The sequence below is a fragment of the Myotis nattereri genome, assembly GCF_964212035.1.
Source record: "Myotis nattereri genome assembly, chromosome: 6".
Taxonomy (NCBI): domain Eukaryota; kingdom Metazoa; phylum Chordata; class Mammalia; order Chiroptera; family Vespertilionidae; genus Myotis; species Myotis nattereri.
The window spans coordinates 70,548,526-70,566,038 of NC_138081.1; the positions used below are offsets into that span (position 1 = coordinate 70,548,526).

The following is a 17,513-nucleotide window of genomic DNA, read 5'->3' on the forward strand; positions in this document are numbered from 1 at the left end:
TCATTTTGGACAGAGAAACAAGTAAAACTGTTGGGTATACAAAATGGGGACTACTTTTCTAGGCAATTTAGTATTTTCTGGATTACCCTGATACTGTATCCACTGAAAAGAAAAGAAAAAAAGCACACAAATAAGTTGAAAACATTTGATTAGGTCAAGAAAGGTATTTGGAAATTACCAATTTTAAAACTCTGTTCCATATTAAAAGTACCAAATTATTAACCTTACAAAGAACTTGAATGAAATATGCAAATAAAGTCTGGCATCCACAGACTCAGAAGGAGTGACCGACCAACTAATGACTTACACTGACAGATGTTTTCATTATCAGAAAAAGTCACAAAATGGTTAGAACTACGAGGCCCTTAGAGACCTACCACCCCAAACTCTGCTCTCTGCTCTCAGGGAAACCACAGTCGAATCGAAGAGGCAGGACAAACCCACATGAAATATTAACCAAAACCTTTCCCTCTCTTGTTATCTGAGCAGTGAATGAATTACAGGCAGGGATATAGGAATTCACACCATGTGGGCTGGATCATCCATCCCACAAGGCTTCATGTTAGTCTCCAGTAATGGGAAACTATAAATAAATATCTTGATTTCCTAATAAAGCTGAAGAAATGCTGAAAGAAACCTTTTCTTCATGTGCTATTTAAAACGTCAAACTTAAAATGAGGTTGCCGAATCAGTTCAGGTACAACATTAATTCAGTACTTAAAATCCTGAAGTGGTCCAAAGTAGAGGTCTCTAAGGAAAAAATAATTAGAGCCTGCTAGCTGAACAAAAATCAGAGTCAAGGGAGGCTGAATCATGAGACAATGAGAACAGTGAAGAGTTGGGGCCAGTTTCTTTGGGGGGTGGAGAGAAGAGGGTGGGGTTGTGTGTCAAAAATACCAAAGGAATCTTCCTGTAGCTGCAAACAGAAAGCAGGGCCTGAACCCAGAGAACCTGGGCCATTTTGCACAGTCAAAATCAAGAGGCCAGGGGACACAGCAGGCCTCTTAATAAGATTCTGGAAGTTAAAGGCAGGAAGGGGCAGGTAAGCACCTGCTTTAGGGTAAAACCAGAACAAAATAGGCCCAGAAGGCAGATCACAAACCAGGAGCGTAAGAATTGGAGTAGTTATGGACCTGCCTGCATTTGTTGATGATTCTTCCACCATCGGACCATGCTCTGTAGTTTATTACCCCCAGGCCAGCCTTTCTGCTTCCCCTCAGGAGGGATATTACAGGTCATAGCAACAAAACTTTGAGTGCATCTAAGAAACACAAAGCACTCAACTGCAGTGCTTGAAAAGGGAGATAACCAGCGCAGCTTGAAGGACACAGTTGAAACTCTAGGGATCTTCAGTCACTGTGAGTCTTTACTAAAATGTTTAAAATTCCCAGGAGAAAATGTCTAATTATTCTAGGATCATTCCTAGACCCACCAGGTATATCTTGGGATGGAAGTAGAGGCAGAGTTGCTATGCAGCACAAGAGGGCCACTGGGGGCCCATTTTATGTATTGGGCTGTTCCTGGAAGAGGAAGAATTGTCGGGATCAGAACAATGACTCCAATTTTAGCTTACCACAGTGTCCGAGATTTCATTCATTCATTCATTCATTCATTCATTCATTCATGAAAATGGCATATCATAGCAGTATGGTTCAGAATGGAAGCTCCGAGTGAGCCCAGTGCTCAGGATCGATTTCTGGCTTTATCTAATACAAACACTGCACTTTCTTCACTTGTCATAAGCAGTCAGGTATAGTACCTCCTTCACAAGATTGCAGTGCGTAGTAAAAGACTGAATTCACATTATGAGCCTAGCGTAGTGCCTGTCACTAATAAGCACTCAATAAACTGTAGCTATTATTATTTTTCATTCATCCAAAAATGCTTAATGAATACTGATTATGCATCAAGCACTATCCTCATTATCCTTCCATTCATTATCCTACTTTTGTGTTCCTAACTTAGTCATTTACTAGGAATGTGGGGGTCATCTTAAACTCCTCCCTCTCCCTCACTAGTGCCCACTTCTAAAGAGGCCAGGTTCTGCCTATTAAACATACGTCACCTCCTTCTCTCTTTTCTATTCCTCACTATCACTGTCTGACTCAAACCTTCTTTAATTTCTCTTCTCAACCATGACAGTCATCGACTCTGTGTCTCCCAAAGGCTAGTGCCACCCTCATCCAATCTATTCTCTGTCTATATTCTAAATTGTCTTCTGAATACACGTATCTGACAAAATCATGCACTTGCTTGAGATAAACTCACAACTCCTACATGGCCACAGGTCTTTGTGATCTGACCCAGCCTGTGTCTCCAGCCCTCTCCCTAGCCCTCACCCTGTGCCCATGCTAACCAGGCTGGAGTCCCTACCGGATGACACTGATCCTGCTGCTGAGTCACCTATCCCTCCCTCCTGACAGCCCCTCCTCTTACATTAAGGTTCATTATTCAATCAGTGAATACTTCCTAACACTTAACAGGACTAAAATCTGTGCCAAGTTCAAGGAGTGTGATGATGAACACACTCAGTCCTTTCTTTCTCACAGAAAAGATGACTTTGAGGCTCTCGAGGGGGAAATGAAGTATAATTCAGGTAAAGCTGTCTCAAATTTAGCGCTGCTATCCTCATCTGTTGGATATCTTACAGAATTAGAGAAATTGAATAGATTTTGGCACCAAGTCCAAAGGTACTTCAGCAGATTTCAATCCCAACAGTAAACTGTGACAGTGGATTTACTCATTTTAACTCATACAGCTATAATGTATTTGAAAAGATTGATTTGAACTATAAAAACAATGATCAGGCCAGCTGGCGTGGCTCAGTGGTTGAGCATTGACCTATGAACCAGGAGGTCACGCTTCAAGTCCCAGTCAGGACATATGCCTGGGGCTGGGGGTTCGATCCCCATTATGTGATGCACAGGAGGCAGCCAATCAGTGATTCTCCATCATCATTGATGTTTCTATCTCTCTCTCCCTCTCCCTACCTCTCTGAAATCAATAAAAATATTTTTTAAGATTTAAAAACACATACAATGGTTTCACCTCTGTTAAAATCTTTTAAATAAGTGCCATGTTATTCATTGAAGACACTTTGCAAGCAACTGAATACAACTTGTATTGCTTCATTTAAAAAAAAAAAACACAACAAAAAATGATCAGAAAGTTGCTTCAATATCTATATATAAAAGCCTAAGGGACCGTTCAACGGGTAGCTATGATGAGCTCTGACCACCAGGGGGAAGATGCTGAACACACAGGCATGGAAACATGGAACAGACTGATGAATCTCAGAGAGAAGGAAGAGGATGGGAAGAGATTAACTGAAGATCTTATATGCATACTAGAGGCCCAGTGCATGGATTTGTGCACCGGTGGGGTCTCTCGGCCTGGCCTGTGGGGATCAGGCTGAAACGGGCAGTCTGACATCCCCTGAGGGGTCCTGGGTTGCGAGAGGGAGCAGGCCAGACAGAGGGACCCCACCAGTGCACAAATTCGTGCACCAGGCTTCTAGTAGTATTATAAAGTTGCAAGGCATTAAAAGTTAAGTAACTGAAAGTTTCTGCAATTGTCTAGGGGTAATAACAGGCTGGGTTTATTTCTACATGGTTAGGAAATAATACAAAATGTAGTCAATTCAAACAACTTTAAAATCATGCCTTTCTAATTAACATATGTTTACAGCATTTATTGAGTAAAATGCTTACTGAATAAGCACAACAGGCTGCTTACAAAAACAAGTAGACGATTAAGCTGGAAACTGTCCTCATTTTTCCAGCAATGGCGACCAAATTCATTCAAATTCCCAGACCTGCAGAAACACGGGGTCATATTGGAACAGAAACCCTGCTTGGCCCATAGATATGTCATAGAGCTCATCTCCTTCTATTTGACTTCCCAGTGGATTTCTGGCCTCCCAAAGGGGTCGCGACCCACAGGTTGAGAACTGCTGCTTTAGGGCCTTTGTGGGTAGGAGCCTGTCTTACTGAGCAGAGCTCAGTGAAGAGTCTGGCACACACAGGGCGCCCAATAACTGTAGGCTGGGCTGCCTGCGCTCAGTTCAGCTCCAATAGAGATGCTGTGCCTCCTCTCCTGTCTTTTGAGGTAATGGACAGCCCTTCCTAAGAGCTACTACCCAGCTGCAGTAAGGCCCATCAGTTTAAATTTCTCAGCCCCAGCTGCTACCTACCTTCTTCAAAAAGTTTCATGTGGTTTAGCACTAATTTACTAAAGACAAACCATCTGAAATATTTTGATTCTGAGAGTGACACACAATCACTACGTAAAGTGACACGTCTCTGCCATATCCTACCAGTGAACGCAATGGCAACTCAGTTACTGAATTACGAAATTCATGTTCCCTTGGGCCTCTGTGGCAAAGCATGTGATTTAAATGGTTATCTCCCATCAGCCCAGTGACCCTCGCTGGTATGTTGTACCATCAGGCAGGCGCTTGAGGAGATGGAAAACTTGAACTGTTACTTCTTATACCACCTGCCCCAGTTCAGCCATCCTACCTTTTAGTCTTACTTTCTATACAGCCAGAGCAAACCTCACTTTTCAGACGTTCGTTCGCGTCGTCTCACAATGAACACGGGAGCCTGGTGACTCATTTTTGGATGCCCGTGTGGAAATAGCACCTCCTCCCTTTGCTGAGAAACGGCTTAAACAAGCGTGAGAGAACCACAGGAAATAGTACTGCGCTCAGCGGGGGTGAGTGGCCTGGAGAATTTCTCGGACAGTGTGTCACTACTTCTTGTCTCCAGCCTTCTAAAAGAAATGTCTCCTGTGGGCCTAGAAGGAGCTGTGGCAAAGCTATATCTATTTCCCCGCATTTCCTGGCTCCTGACTTAGATACGTGAAGTCAAGAAATGACCATTCTAGTATTTTTGAGAATGTGTAATCTCATAGGAAGTGAAGAGGTGATCAAACCGAAGTACCCCCCTCCCATTAAACAAACAAACAAAACAAACCAAAAAACTCCAGCCTATGGACTTAAAGCAAAAGTATTCTTGGGCGAATACTTAAGGGAAGCCTGCCAACAGGTAGCTCTGAAATAGTTTCTAGGATTAGGAAATCACTCTGTTCTATCGGGGAACCCAGTGCCGCGCTCCCCGAGGGGCCGGGAGGTGGCGTGAGCACTGGGGTCTGACCCCAAATGACTCCGGGGGCATCCCTCGCGTCCCGGAGCCAGCCAGGACCCCCACCCCACCCCCCTGCCCCCGGAGGTTAAGGAGAGAAGAAGAAAAAAAGAACGAACCAGGAACAGGCGGAGCGTGGGAACCGAGACGCCCTGTCCTGCGCGGACGCCCGTGCCGCGCCGGGCGCAGTGGGATCAGGAAACCGGCTGCGCGACTCCCCGCGCCGCCCGCGGCTCCTCCGCCGCCGCCTCTGGGCGCCGCCGGCCCAGCCCCTCGGCTCGGAAGCACCCACCACCGGGGCCCAGGCCCCGCCCCAGGAGGACAGCGCCGGTCCCCGCGCGTCCCCGCCCCGCCCCGAGTCGGTAGCTCCATCCGAGGGGAGCCGGGCGGGCCCCCTCCTTCCGCCTCCCCACCCCTGCCGCCCGCCCGACGCTCCGGGTACCCCCTCCCCACCGCCCTTTTCCACGCCGCCCCGCGGAAAGGTGCCTGGAGGCGCCGGACTTTCCGTGGGAATCCCCGCTGCGCTGGTGACGTCGGCCTGCGGGTGGGCTTCCCGCGCGGATCCCTGCCCTGGGTCTCCGTGTGGGTGTGACTGCAGCCTGCCCTGCACCTGCCTCAACTCTTTTTTCCCTCCATTGATTTTTCCCCCTCCATTGATTGAGGGGAGGGAGGGAGGGAGAGGGAGAGGGAGAGGGAGAGGGAGAGAGAGAGGGAGGGAGGGAGAGAGAGAGAGAGAGAGAGAGAGAGAGAGAAGAAGAAGAAGAAGAAGAAGAAGAAGAAGAAGAAGAAGAAGAAACATCGATTGAAAGAGAAAAATCCATCATTGCCCACCCTTCCTCTACCTGCTTGTCCCCTTCTCCCCCCCTCCGCCCCCTGCTTCTGACCAGGGCCAGGATTCTGCAACCCAGGTATATGCCCTTTACAGGGAACCGAACCCATGAGCCTCCAGTTGTCCGGGCTGACACTCCAACCACTGAGCACACAGGCAAGGACCTGGCAGACTCTTCAGCAGACAGGGAGGCTGCTGGTAGCAGCCAGAAGGCTGAGCACCATCTTCCCAGAACCCACCTGGCCCCACCCCCTCTCAAGTGGGCCTCACCCCAATTGAGTGACCACTCAAGCACTGAGGCTACAACCGTGGTATGTGGTAAAAAATACCGCAAGACTCTGCCCCCAAGGACCTGGCATTCCAGTGGGGAAAGAGAAACAGATAAAGTGTATATTATGTGAGGTATTATATGTGAGGTACGTTATGTGGTCAGTATCTTGAAAAGTAAGGCTGATGCTTAAAAGTATAAGTGCTCAAAGAAAAAGCCCTACAAGGAAATGCAGGAGCTCCCAATGGCCAAAGCTGAAACAATTGGAGCTACAAAATAAATAAAGTAGTAATGGATTACATCCCACAGTAAATAAAGAAATCTATAAGTCCATAATGACATAAATAGGTGGTTGAATAAATAAGTGGTGAAGAGAGAAATCTCCCCTGAAGAATTCCTAGTAATTTATGCAGATACTGTACCCTCAAGGAGAAGTAGAAGATCCCTCTCCTTAAATATATAGCTTGCTCACGGTGCCTTTCTTCCCAAAAGTATGAAAGGGGGAAAATAGTAACTTTACAAAGGAAACCGCTGAAAAACTCTACCTAGTCGGGTGATCAAGGTCAACATGAACAGTGAGGAATTATCATATCGATAGTGTGTACTCTTGATATGATGTGATGAAAATGGCACTTTTCCTCTGTGGTCTTCCTCCCCCAAAACCATAACCCTAGTCTTATCATGAAAAAACCTCAGACAGCCCTGGCTGGTTTGGCTCAGTGGATAGAGCATCAGCCTGCAGACTGAAGGGTTTCAGGTTCAATTCCAGTCAAGGGCACATGCCCGAGTTGCGGGTTTGATCCCCAGTGAAGGGTGTGCAGAAGGTAGCTGATCAATGATTGTCTCTCATCATGATGTTTCTATCTCTCCCTCTTCCTTCCTCTCTGAAATCAATAAAAATATTTTTTAAAAAAGGAAGAAAATCCTCAGACAAATTCTAATAGTGAGACATTCTACAAAACATCAGACTAATATTCCTCAAAGCTGTCAGCTGAAAGGGCGAGTTGTCGTGGGGCCTGACCACGCTGCTGGCGGCCTTGGGCACCGACTCCCCAGCCCATGGCGGGAGCCCGGCACAGGCTGCCACCCGCCCGCCACCCCCGGACCAGACCCACGTGGCAGCAGCGGCGGCGGGGCAGGGCTCGTGCCCTCGCCCGAGGAGATGGAGGACGTGGACTTCCTGTCTGGGCTGGAACTGGTCGATCTGCTGGACCCCCAGCAACCGGACTGGCCCCTGGAGCCCGGGCTCAGCTCGCCCTGGGGGGGGGGGGGGGCTAGGACTGCGCCCTCCATCTTGCCCTGGGTCCTCCATTTTTGGGGCGGCCGCCATGTGCTCAGGAGAGTGCCTTCTTCCCGGAAGCCCAGGCCCCTGCTGGCCACGCCCAGGATTTCTTTAAACTAACCAATGACAATCAAGGAACGTGCGCGCCAGAGAGATGACCACATCCTGTGTAACAAGACCCGACTCGCCGAAGCCGGTTTGGCTCAGTGGATAGAGCATCGGCCTGCGGACTGAAGGGTCCTAGGTTCGATTCCAGTCAAGGGCATATACCTGGGTTGCTGGCACATCCCCAGTGGGGGATGTGCAGGAGGCGGCTGATCGATGTTTCTCTCTCATCGATGTTTCTAACTCTCTATCTCTCTCCCTTCCTCTCTGTAAAAAATCAATAAAATATATTTAAAAAAAAAAAAAAAACAAGACCCGACTCACGCCTGGCCAATCGGCGGGGCCCACAGTCCCCTCCCCTGCCCTTACTATAAAACCCACAATCCCATCAGGCCTCGCTCTCTCTCGGCCACTGGGCTACCGTTGCATCCATGAGTGTGGTCGGGGAGCCGAACTAGTTCGAAATGAAGGACTCTTTGCTTTTGCATCGGACTGACGGGCTCCCTGGGGGTCCTGGGAACCTTGAAATCTGGGCACAGCATCAGCATCATGAAAAACAAAGGAAGTCTGACCTAGAGAAGCCTAAGGAGACATGACAATTACATGTAATATGGTATCTAGGGTGGGGTCTTGGGGCAGAAAAAGGACATTAGGTAAAAACTAAGGAAAGTTGAATAAAATAGGGACTTTTGTTAATACCTAAGTATCAAGACTGGTTTCTTAGCTGTGATGATATGCCATACTAATGTAAGATGGTAATAATAGGGGGAAATGGGAATGTGGTTTATGGGAACTCCCTGTAGTATCTTTGTAATATTTATATAAATTTCAAAATAAAGTTTATTTTAAAAATAAAGCAAAATACTTGATGGAGGGAATAATGTGGCTATTCAGGTTAAGACCATTTAAGCTGGAGAATGTGTGAAGGTAAAGGCCCTGAGGCAGGAGCAAGCCTGGCTTCTTGAGGTAATATCAGTGTGGGTGGGACAATGAGTCAGAGAAGAGTGAGTGACAGGAGTAGGCACCAAATCATGTAGGGCCTTGTGGTCATGATAGTTTTTAATTTTACTTGGCTTGAGAAGGAAAGATATTGAAGAGTTTTTAGCTGAGGAGTCATATGATGTGTCTTTTTTTTTTTTTTTTTTTTTCGGTCAACTGTTTCTTTGAGGACAGATTAGAGAAGAGGGATGGAGCAAGCCAGCCAGTTAGAAAACTGTGATGGTTAATGTCATGTGTCAACTTGACTGGGCCTTGGGGTTCCCAGGTTGTTTATTCAACATTATTCTGGGTGTGCCTGTAAAGGTGTTTCTGGATGAGATTACATTTGAATGGGTAGAGAGTAAAACATTGCCCTCCCCAATGTGGGTGGGCCTATCTATTGAAAGCCTGAATAGAACAAAAGGCAAGGTAGGGGAGAATTCTTTCCCTCTTGACAACTGTCTTTAAACTGGGACATCAGTTTTCTCCTGCCTTCGACTTGCCTTCAAACTGGAACTTAGACCATTTGCTCGCTTCTTCTCAGGCCTCCAGACTCAGACTGGAATTAGATCACCAACTTTCCTGGGTCTCCAGCTTGCCAACTGCAGATCTTGGGACTTCTCAGCCTTGACAGTTGAGTGAGCCAATCTCTTATAATCTCTCTCTTTCTCTCTCCCCTCATATCTATCTACTGACTGATCGATAGAAATATCTCCTATTGGCTCTGTTTCTCTGGAGATGCCTGACTGATACAAAGATAGTAGTGGAGCTGGTGGGAAGTAGGCAGGTTCTGTGTTCACAAGGAGGAGCTGATAGGACTGGCTGATTCATTGGATGTAGGGTGTAGAGAGGAAGAGGAGTCAAGGATAGGTCAAGGTTTTCACTCAGAGCAACTACAAGAAAAGAGGTTCCTTATGCTGAGATGGGGAAACAAATTGGGGAGGAGGGAGGGAAAGTAGGGGAGGGAAGGGGAGGATTGCTTGAGATTAAGAGTTCCCTTTTGGACCCTTTAAGTTTGGAGTTGTCAAGCTGTGGGATAGATGAGCCTGGGATGAAGATATCAATTTGACAGTCTTTAGCACATAGATGGTTTGCTGATAGAATTTAGATGTCTGAAGTCTGAGTTCTGGGGTTACTTCAAAGTTCAGAGATGAGGAAGATGAAACATCAAGAAAGGAAAATGAGAAGGAATAATCAGTGAGATGCATGAACTAACAAAGAATGGTGTTCCAGAAGCCAAATGAAACATGTTTCAAGAATGATCAACTATCAAGTGCTGCTACAGTGGGTAAAATTAGGACTGAAAATTGAGCAATGGTCTTGGGCATATGGAGGTTAATGGAGAACTTGATAAGGAGAGTTTTGGTGGCATGTGGTGGACACAGCCTCTTAGGAGTGGGCCCAAATAGAACAAAAAGAGAGTAAATAGGTTCAGAGAAATGTGACTATAGCTAGAAGGAAATGTATAGTCAGGGGAGATTTTTTTTAAAATTAGAAAATATACATATTGTTATGCTATGAAATGAACAGAAAGGGAAGGAAGAAGTGATGATGCAGGAGAGAAAAGGGATCCTGGCTGGAGTAATGTTCTTGAGTAGATAAGCAGTAATGGGATCCAATGCACAAATGGAAAGTTGGCGTTAAGTAGAACATAGATTTCTTCCCTCGTAACAACTGGAGGGGAGGCAGAATGTGGAGCCATGAACCTGATATATCAATGAAGAAGCAAGGCCATCAGCTGTGAGGAGTAGAGAGGACGTTTGAGAAGAGAGGGGAAAGTATGAAATAGCATCTAGGGATAGTGAGAGATTAAATGGACTGAAAATAGATTCAAATTGTTGGTTAGTACTAAGGGTTTATTTGAAGTCAAGGATCATGCATATAAAGGGAGGCCAGTCGGTACAGTTGTGGTTCTCACCCGTCTCCTTTGCCTGTGTGGATGCAAATAAAACTAGGCAGAGGTCCAGAGATAACCAGACTTTGGAGTTGCCAGGTGAATATGCTGGAAGGGAGAGGGACAAGAGCACTGAGTGTCCATGCAAGGGAATAATTATTTTTAAAAAGGAGCATGGCATCTAAATCAAGTAAGGAGAGAAAAGAGGACATGAATGGTGTTGAGCCCAAGTAAAAGGTGTTAGGTAAATGGGTTGGAGGTTCCAGGACACCAAGAAATTGTTGCATTTAAGGGGTAGAGAGATTCTGTTGAAAAAATACAAGTTGGTTATCAGAGAACGGGATTTTGAGACTTGGATTATAAAAGGATGCAGACACTGATGATGACAAGGTCTAGACCAGGGGTGGGCAAACTTTTTGACTCGAGGGCCACAATGGGTTCTTAAACTGGACCGGAGGGCCGGAACAAAAGCATGGATGGAGTGTTTGTGTGAACTAATATAAATTCAAAGTAAACATCATTACATAAAAGGGTACGGTCTTTCTTTTCAATAGTTTTATTCATTTCAAATGGGCGGATCCGGCCCTTGGGCCGTAGTTTGCCCACGGCTGGTCTAGACTGACCTTCGTTCTCTCTCTTTTTTGAAAATATTTTTGAGGTTTTTTTTTTAAGTTGATTTTAGAGAAAGGAAGGGAGAGGGATAGAGAGAAACATCGAGCAAGTGAGCCTGAAACCAGACCATGTGCCCTGACCGGGAATCAAACCAATGACTTCTTGGTTCATGGGTTCACTGAGCCACACCAGCTGGGCCTGACCTTGGTTCTCTGCAATTGATCAGCCCACCTTCGGCTCGAATCCCAAGTAGGTCTTCTGTGTTTTATAGATTTTCTGGAGAAGTTGGCTTTCACTTCCAGTCTGGATTTTTTGAGCCATGAAGACTAAAGAGGACTTTAAGGTAAAACTCAGGTAAAGTAGGGCAACCATTTGGAGATGAGCGTAGCTGCCACATGAAGGCCTGTCCCCTTGTAGACATCATCTTATATACCACTGCCATCCCTAAGCTGAAGGGCTCATAAATCTATTGAATCTTAGGGTTGGAAGGTCATCTAGCCCAGCTGCCCCACCCACGTGCAATTCATCCATAGTCCTCAGCTAAACAGTCATTGTATATCCCCCACGCAAGGTAGCAATCACCAGCCACTATTTCTCTTTTCCATGCTAGTTTGCAAACTCCTTAAGGATATGTGTTTAACTTATCATTGTTTATTGTAACATAAAATTTACCACTGTAACCACTTTATAGCATAAAGTTCAGTTTTGTTAAGTACATTCATATTGCAACCATCACCACCCATTTCCAGAACTTTTCCATCCTCCCCAATGACAACTCTGTACCCATTAAACACAAATTCCCACTTCCTCTTCCCCCAGCTCCTGGCAACCACTGTTCTACTGTCTCTCTCTATGAATCTGACTACTCTAGATACCTATGTAAGTTGAATCATACAATATTTGTCTTTTTGTAGCTGACTTATTTCACTCAGCATAGTGGCTTCAAGGTTTACCCACGTTATACACAGCATGTGTCAGAATCTCCTTCCCTTTTAAGGCCAAATAATATTGCTCTTTCATATCTGCTTTTATTTTTCTGGGGTATATACCCAGCAGTGGAATTGCTGGGTTATACTGCAATTCTTTGTGTAATTTTCTGTGATATCATCAAACTGTTTTCTGCAGAGGCTGCACCATTTTATATTCATACCAGCAACACACAAGGGTTCCGATTTCTCCACATCCTTGCCAACACTTGTTATTTCCATATAATCTATCTTTAATTTACTCTCTATTTGACACCTTTCTGGGCACGTGCTGTTCTTGTATGAGTAAATGAATAGCTGGTTTTTAACCCCATTAAAAGGGAATTGAGGTTCAATCAGTCAACTTGTACTCAACAAGCTCCCCCCCCCCCCGCCCCTCGTTCTACATCTGCACTGTCCATTAATGTAGCCACATACAGTTATATTTAAATTCAGATTAATTAAACAAAATTTTAAATGCAGTTCTTCAGTCTCACTGGTGACATTTCAAATGCATAATAGGCACCATAACTAATAGTTACTCCTGGGTCACTGTCTTCTTTCCATCTGCTTGGTTTTCTTCTTGTATCAGCTGCAAAATTTTCACATCTTGTTCTGCTTTTTTGTCACTGCCCCTGGTTTAACCTCTAGCCCTTTTATAACCGCACTGGTAACTCGGGAAGGAGTCTGGCCAGATGCCTGGGGAGTACGCACTGATAGTTTCCTTACTGGTGTACCATGGGCTGTGGAAACAGGATAGAGGCTGGCATCCGATAGTAGGGACCGTCTGAGTAACCACCTTTGCAGTGATTGCTGTTGTTGGACTAGTGTTGGTTATTAATGGTGCACCTGCATTAACTGACTGAACTGCCTGAGTTGAAATTTTCTGACCCACTGTTGTCATTATGACAGGAGTTAAAATAAAGTCCGTTGGAAAGACATCATGAAGTTTTGTCAGATGGCTAAGATTTGCAGAGGAGAAATGGAGGGGATCTGGCCTCTAGGTGCAGAGGTTCTTAAATTGGTGAGAGACGAGAAAAGAATTCTGAGAAGAAGAAGGGCAGGTACTGGTATGTACGTCACCACTAAGTCACCAGGTCACCTGTAGGTTCCTACTCACGATCCCTTTACTAAACTCAAATCCAGGTCCAAGTTACAGGCTATGTGAGAACCTCTACGGGCGGGAGGCCTTCAAAGCAGGCCCACTGCCACTCATCTAAACACCGATATTCTTTCTCTAGCATTTCATTCTGAATTTCCCTGAAAATTCAATACATCTATTAATCCATTAAAATATCAAAGTAAGCTTAGAAGAATTACATAAAAAGCAATGCAATAGATTACTCTCATAGAAAAGCAAATTTCTTGTTGTTCTGTAAGCTTATTTTTCGGTGCTTGGTATACAAGGAGGGGTAGAAATCAAGGGGTAGAAATCAAATTGCATTATTTTGATTTTAATTAAATGTTTTCCCTGCCTATCATTCGTTAAATGACACTGTTGTATTCTTTTTTTAAAAAAATAGGTCTTGCCGTAACCGGTTTGGCTCAGTGGATAGAGCGTCGGCCTACGGACTGAAAGGTCCCAGGTTTAATTCCGGTCAGGGGCATGTACCTTGGTTGCGGGCACATCCCCAGTAGGAGGTGTGCAGGAGGCAGCTGATCAATGTTTCTCTCTCATCAATGTTTCTAACTCTCTATCTCTCTCCCTTCCTCTCTGTAAAAAATCAATAAAATATATTTTTAAAAAATATATGTCTTTATTGATTTTTAGAGAGAGAGAAAGAGAAACATCTCTATACATACTCTGACTGGGGATCAAACCCGCAACCTGGGTATGTGCCCTGACCAGGAATCAGACCAGTGACCTTTTGGTGCAGGGGACGATGCTCAAACAACTGAGCCACTTTAGCTAGGGCTGTTGTATTCTCATTTTAACCCAAATTGCAAGTTAGTGAAAACTTTCCTCTGAAATACTGGCATATTTATAAAAGGCCTGAAATTACATGTATGGCTGCCTGCTGTATGCATACAAGTAGAATATTTTCTGTGAAAGAGAATGCGCTTAAAAATTCTGGTCTAGAGATAGAACTGATTGGCTCAATAACTCATAAAGGAAACCAATTTTTTTTGCAATTATGATTTTGCATAACAAGTTGCAAAAGTATTTTAAAGTGAGACTGTTACTCAATAGTCATTTCTGGTAAAAAAAAAAAAAAACCCTTTTGCGCCATGGCCCTGTCCTGCGGAACTAATAAAAGTGAAACAAAAGTATAACAAAACAACAAATAAGCCATGCCTTCTACAGATAACTATTCAGTCATGATCCTTTAAATGTTGCTTTAGAATTTGAATCATTCAATTAATTTTCAACAAATGTAATTCACAAATAGGCTAAACATTTTTACACCCATACTTTGTTTTCTTTGACATGAATTTGTGCTATCTGTTTAGAAACTGTGTATTTCCACACCAAAAAGCCTTACTTTGGGGGTGAGCCGTGGTTTTCTTCTCTTTTTCCTCCTCTTCATCCATGTCATCCTCTTGCTGCAGCTCCATATCTTTATCTGTCTTCCTTGTCCTTTAACACACTCTTCAGATGGACTGCTTTCTTCCTTCAGTATGGTTTATAATTTCTGTGAGTGCATCCCTTCGTGACCCTAAAGAAAATTTAAAAGTACAATATTGGCACCACAAAAAACAAACCTGTTTCAAAAGATGAATATTTTTTAAGATGAATTTACCAAAAGTAATAGTGAGAACAGACTGAAATCTAAGCAGCGAATTCACAATGAACTCAAAGAATTCAGCGGGTGAAGTCTTTCCTGGAGAATCCCCGCCCTTGGGGTGATGATCTTGGGGAGACCTTGGAGGAGCGGACAGGTGTTCCTCTCAATCCGCAGCTCCTTACCTTGCTGTGCAACCCGAGTGTGAGGAGGAGTCTTTGGTAGGAGCTGATATGACCTTGCATCACTAGCTCAGGGTGTTGAAAGCAGGCCACTCCAGCTAATTTCTTTAAACCCCATTTTCTACAGGTTGCTGATGGACAAAAGTGATTTATGAAACAGGAACTTTTGCCACAACTCTACATCCCTTAGTCGCAAAGAAACAGTTACAAAACAAATGCCCCCGTGCAAATTGGAATTGATTACAACGCAAATGTAAGTGGGGGACATATACTATTCACATCTTATTTCTTTCATGGTCCTGGTACCTCATCTCTCCAACTTAAACAATGAGTAGACCCCTCTTCAAGGAAAAGGAACATATGGCACCCAGTGTTGACAAATTATTTCGACTCTAACGTTACCTGAATATAAATAATATAAATACAATATTACTTACATAAATATGGTATAAATACCTATGGCTACAGACTATAAAATCCAAACCAATCTACACATTAAAAGTATAAAATTAATAATATTAAAATAAACATTGATTTAATGTTGTTTTGATGAAGTGAAACAACAAATGTGTGTTCTAAAAGTAGAAAAGTGTGCCTGGCTGGGGTTGCTTAGTGGTTGAGCATTGACCCATGAACCAAGAGATCACTGGTTCAACTCCTGGTCAGGGCATATGCCTGGGTTTCGGCTGGATCCCAGTAGAGCAGCGTGCAGGAGGCAGCTAATCAATAATGTTTCTCTCATCATTGATGTTTCTATCTCTCTATCCCTTCCCCTTCCTCTCTTTTTAAAAATCAATAAGATCATATTTAAAAAATAATAATAAAAAACAAAAGTAGAAAAGTGCATGGAGCTATTCTGTTATTTAGGATTCTCTTTATTTTTAAGACAATAGATACTCATTTGAATGATCTTCATTATCATTTCTATGATTTTTCCTTTAAATGTTCATCTTGAATGATTACTTCATTAATTTTTTAGCTTTGCTGAGGTTAATTTCAAAATATTTAAAGTGTTCAAAGTGTGCAATGATATATGTATATATTGTGAAAATATTCCCACCATCTAGCCATCTAGTTAATTAACACATTTATTACCTCACATATTTATCTTTTTTTTGTGTGAGGACATTTAAGTTTTGCTTTCTTAGCCAATTTCAGTTATATTATACAGTATTAATTATAGTCACTGTGTTTATATTAGACTAGAGGTCCGATGCACAAGATTCAGACCCCCGCCTCCGCCTCCGCCTCAGCCCCTTGCCCACATGGCATCTGGAAGGTCGTCTGGTCTAATTGGCATATTACGCTTTTATTATTATACTAGAGGCCCAGTGCACAAAAATTTGTGCACTCGGCGGGGAGAGGGGGTCCCTCAGCCCGGCCTGTGCCCTCTCGCAGTCTGGGACCCCTCGGGAGATAACGACCTGCTGGCTTAGGCCTGCTCCCGGGTGGCAGAGGGCAGGCCCAATACCTAGGTGCAGCCCCTGGTCGGGCTCAGAGCAGGGCCGATTGGGGAGTTGGGGCGCCGCCCCCTGTCATGCACAGAGCAGGGCGGATCGGGAGGTTGTGATGCCACCCTCAGTCATGCTCAGGGTAGGGCCAATCAGGGGGTTGGGGCGCTGCCCCCTGTCACTCACAGAGCAGGGCCCATTAGGGGGGTTGGGGTTCCATACCCTGTCACGCACAGAGCAGGGCCCATCAGGGGGTTGGGGCACAGCCACTGTCACACTCAGGGCAGGGAGGATGGGGAGGTTATGGCTCTACCCCATCACACACAGAGCAGGGCCGATCAGGGGGTTGGGGCACTGCACCCTGTCACACACAGAGCCGCAGGGCAATCAGAGGGTTGGGGAGCTCCCCCCTATCAGGCACAGAGCAGGGCTGATCAGGGGGTTGGGGCACCTTCCCCTGTCAGGAACAGAGCAGGGCCGATAGGGAGGTTGTGGCCCCACCCCCTGTCACACACAGAGCCGCAGGGCGATCAGGGGGTTTGGACGCTGCCCCCTGTCATGCTGATCCCGGTGCCGGGAGGCCTCTTGGCTCCGCTGATTCCGGTGCTGGGAGGCATATTACCCTTTTACTATATAGGGTAGAGGCCTGGTGCACAGGTGCGGGCCAGCTGGTTTGCCCTGAAGGGTGTCCTGGATATGGGTGGGGGTTCCCACTGGGGTGCCTGGCCAGCCTGGATGAGGGGATGATGGCTGTTTGCAGCTGGTCACACACCCTTCAGGGTGGGGGTCCCCACTGGGGTGCCTGGCCAGTCTGGGTGAGGGGCTGAGGGCTGTTTTCAGGCTGGCGGGTGACTGAAGCTCCCAACCACTACTGTTTTTCTTTTTCTTTTTTCTTTTTTTTTTTTTTTTATTCTGGGCCAGCTTTAGCTCTGAGGCTTGGCTCCAGCTCTTAGGCCTCTGCTGTTGAAAGCAGGTATCTGGTTTGTTTGGGTTCTATAATCGAAACACTGTTTCAACTCCAGCTCTGAGATCCCGGCTGGCTGAAAACAGGTTTCTGGGGTTTTGTTTAGCTTCAATATT

General features: G+C 45.1%; 1 protein-coding gene across 2 annotated transcripts in view; it reads right to left on the reverse strand.

Annotated features, from left to right (window-relative positions):
• STX11 (syntaxin 11) overlaps positions 1-15,007 on the reverse strand; it is a 39,666-nt gene extending 24,659 nt beyond the window's left edge. The window contains exons 1-2 of one of the 2 annotated variants that reach the window (XM_081094316.1): positions 14,819-15,007; positions 14,561-14,734 (exon numbers count right to left, since the gene is read on the reverse strand). In XM_081094316.1, the coding sequence (XP_080950442.1) occupies positions 14,561-14,633 (73 nt within the window). In that variant the 5' untranslated portion in view covers positions 14,634-14,734; positions 14,819-15,007. Of the gene's footprint in view, positions 1-5,263; positions 5,406-14,560; positions 14,735-14,818 lie in introns of those variants that run through there. The other variant, XM_081094317.1, reaches the window with a different exon arrangement.
• Between the last annotated feature and the right edge of the window lie 2,506 nt (positions 15,008-17,513).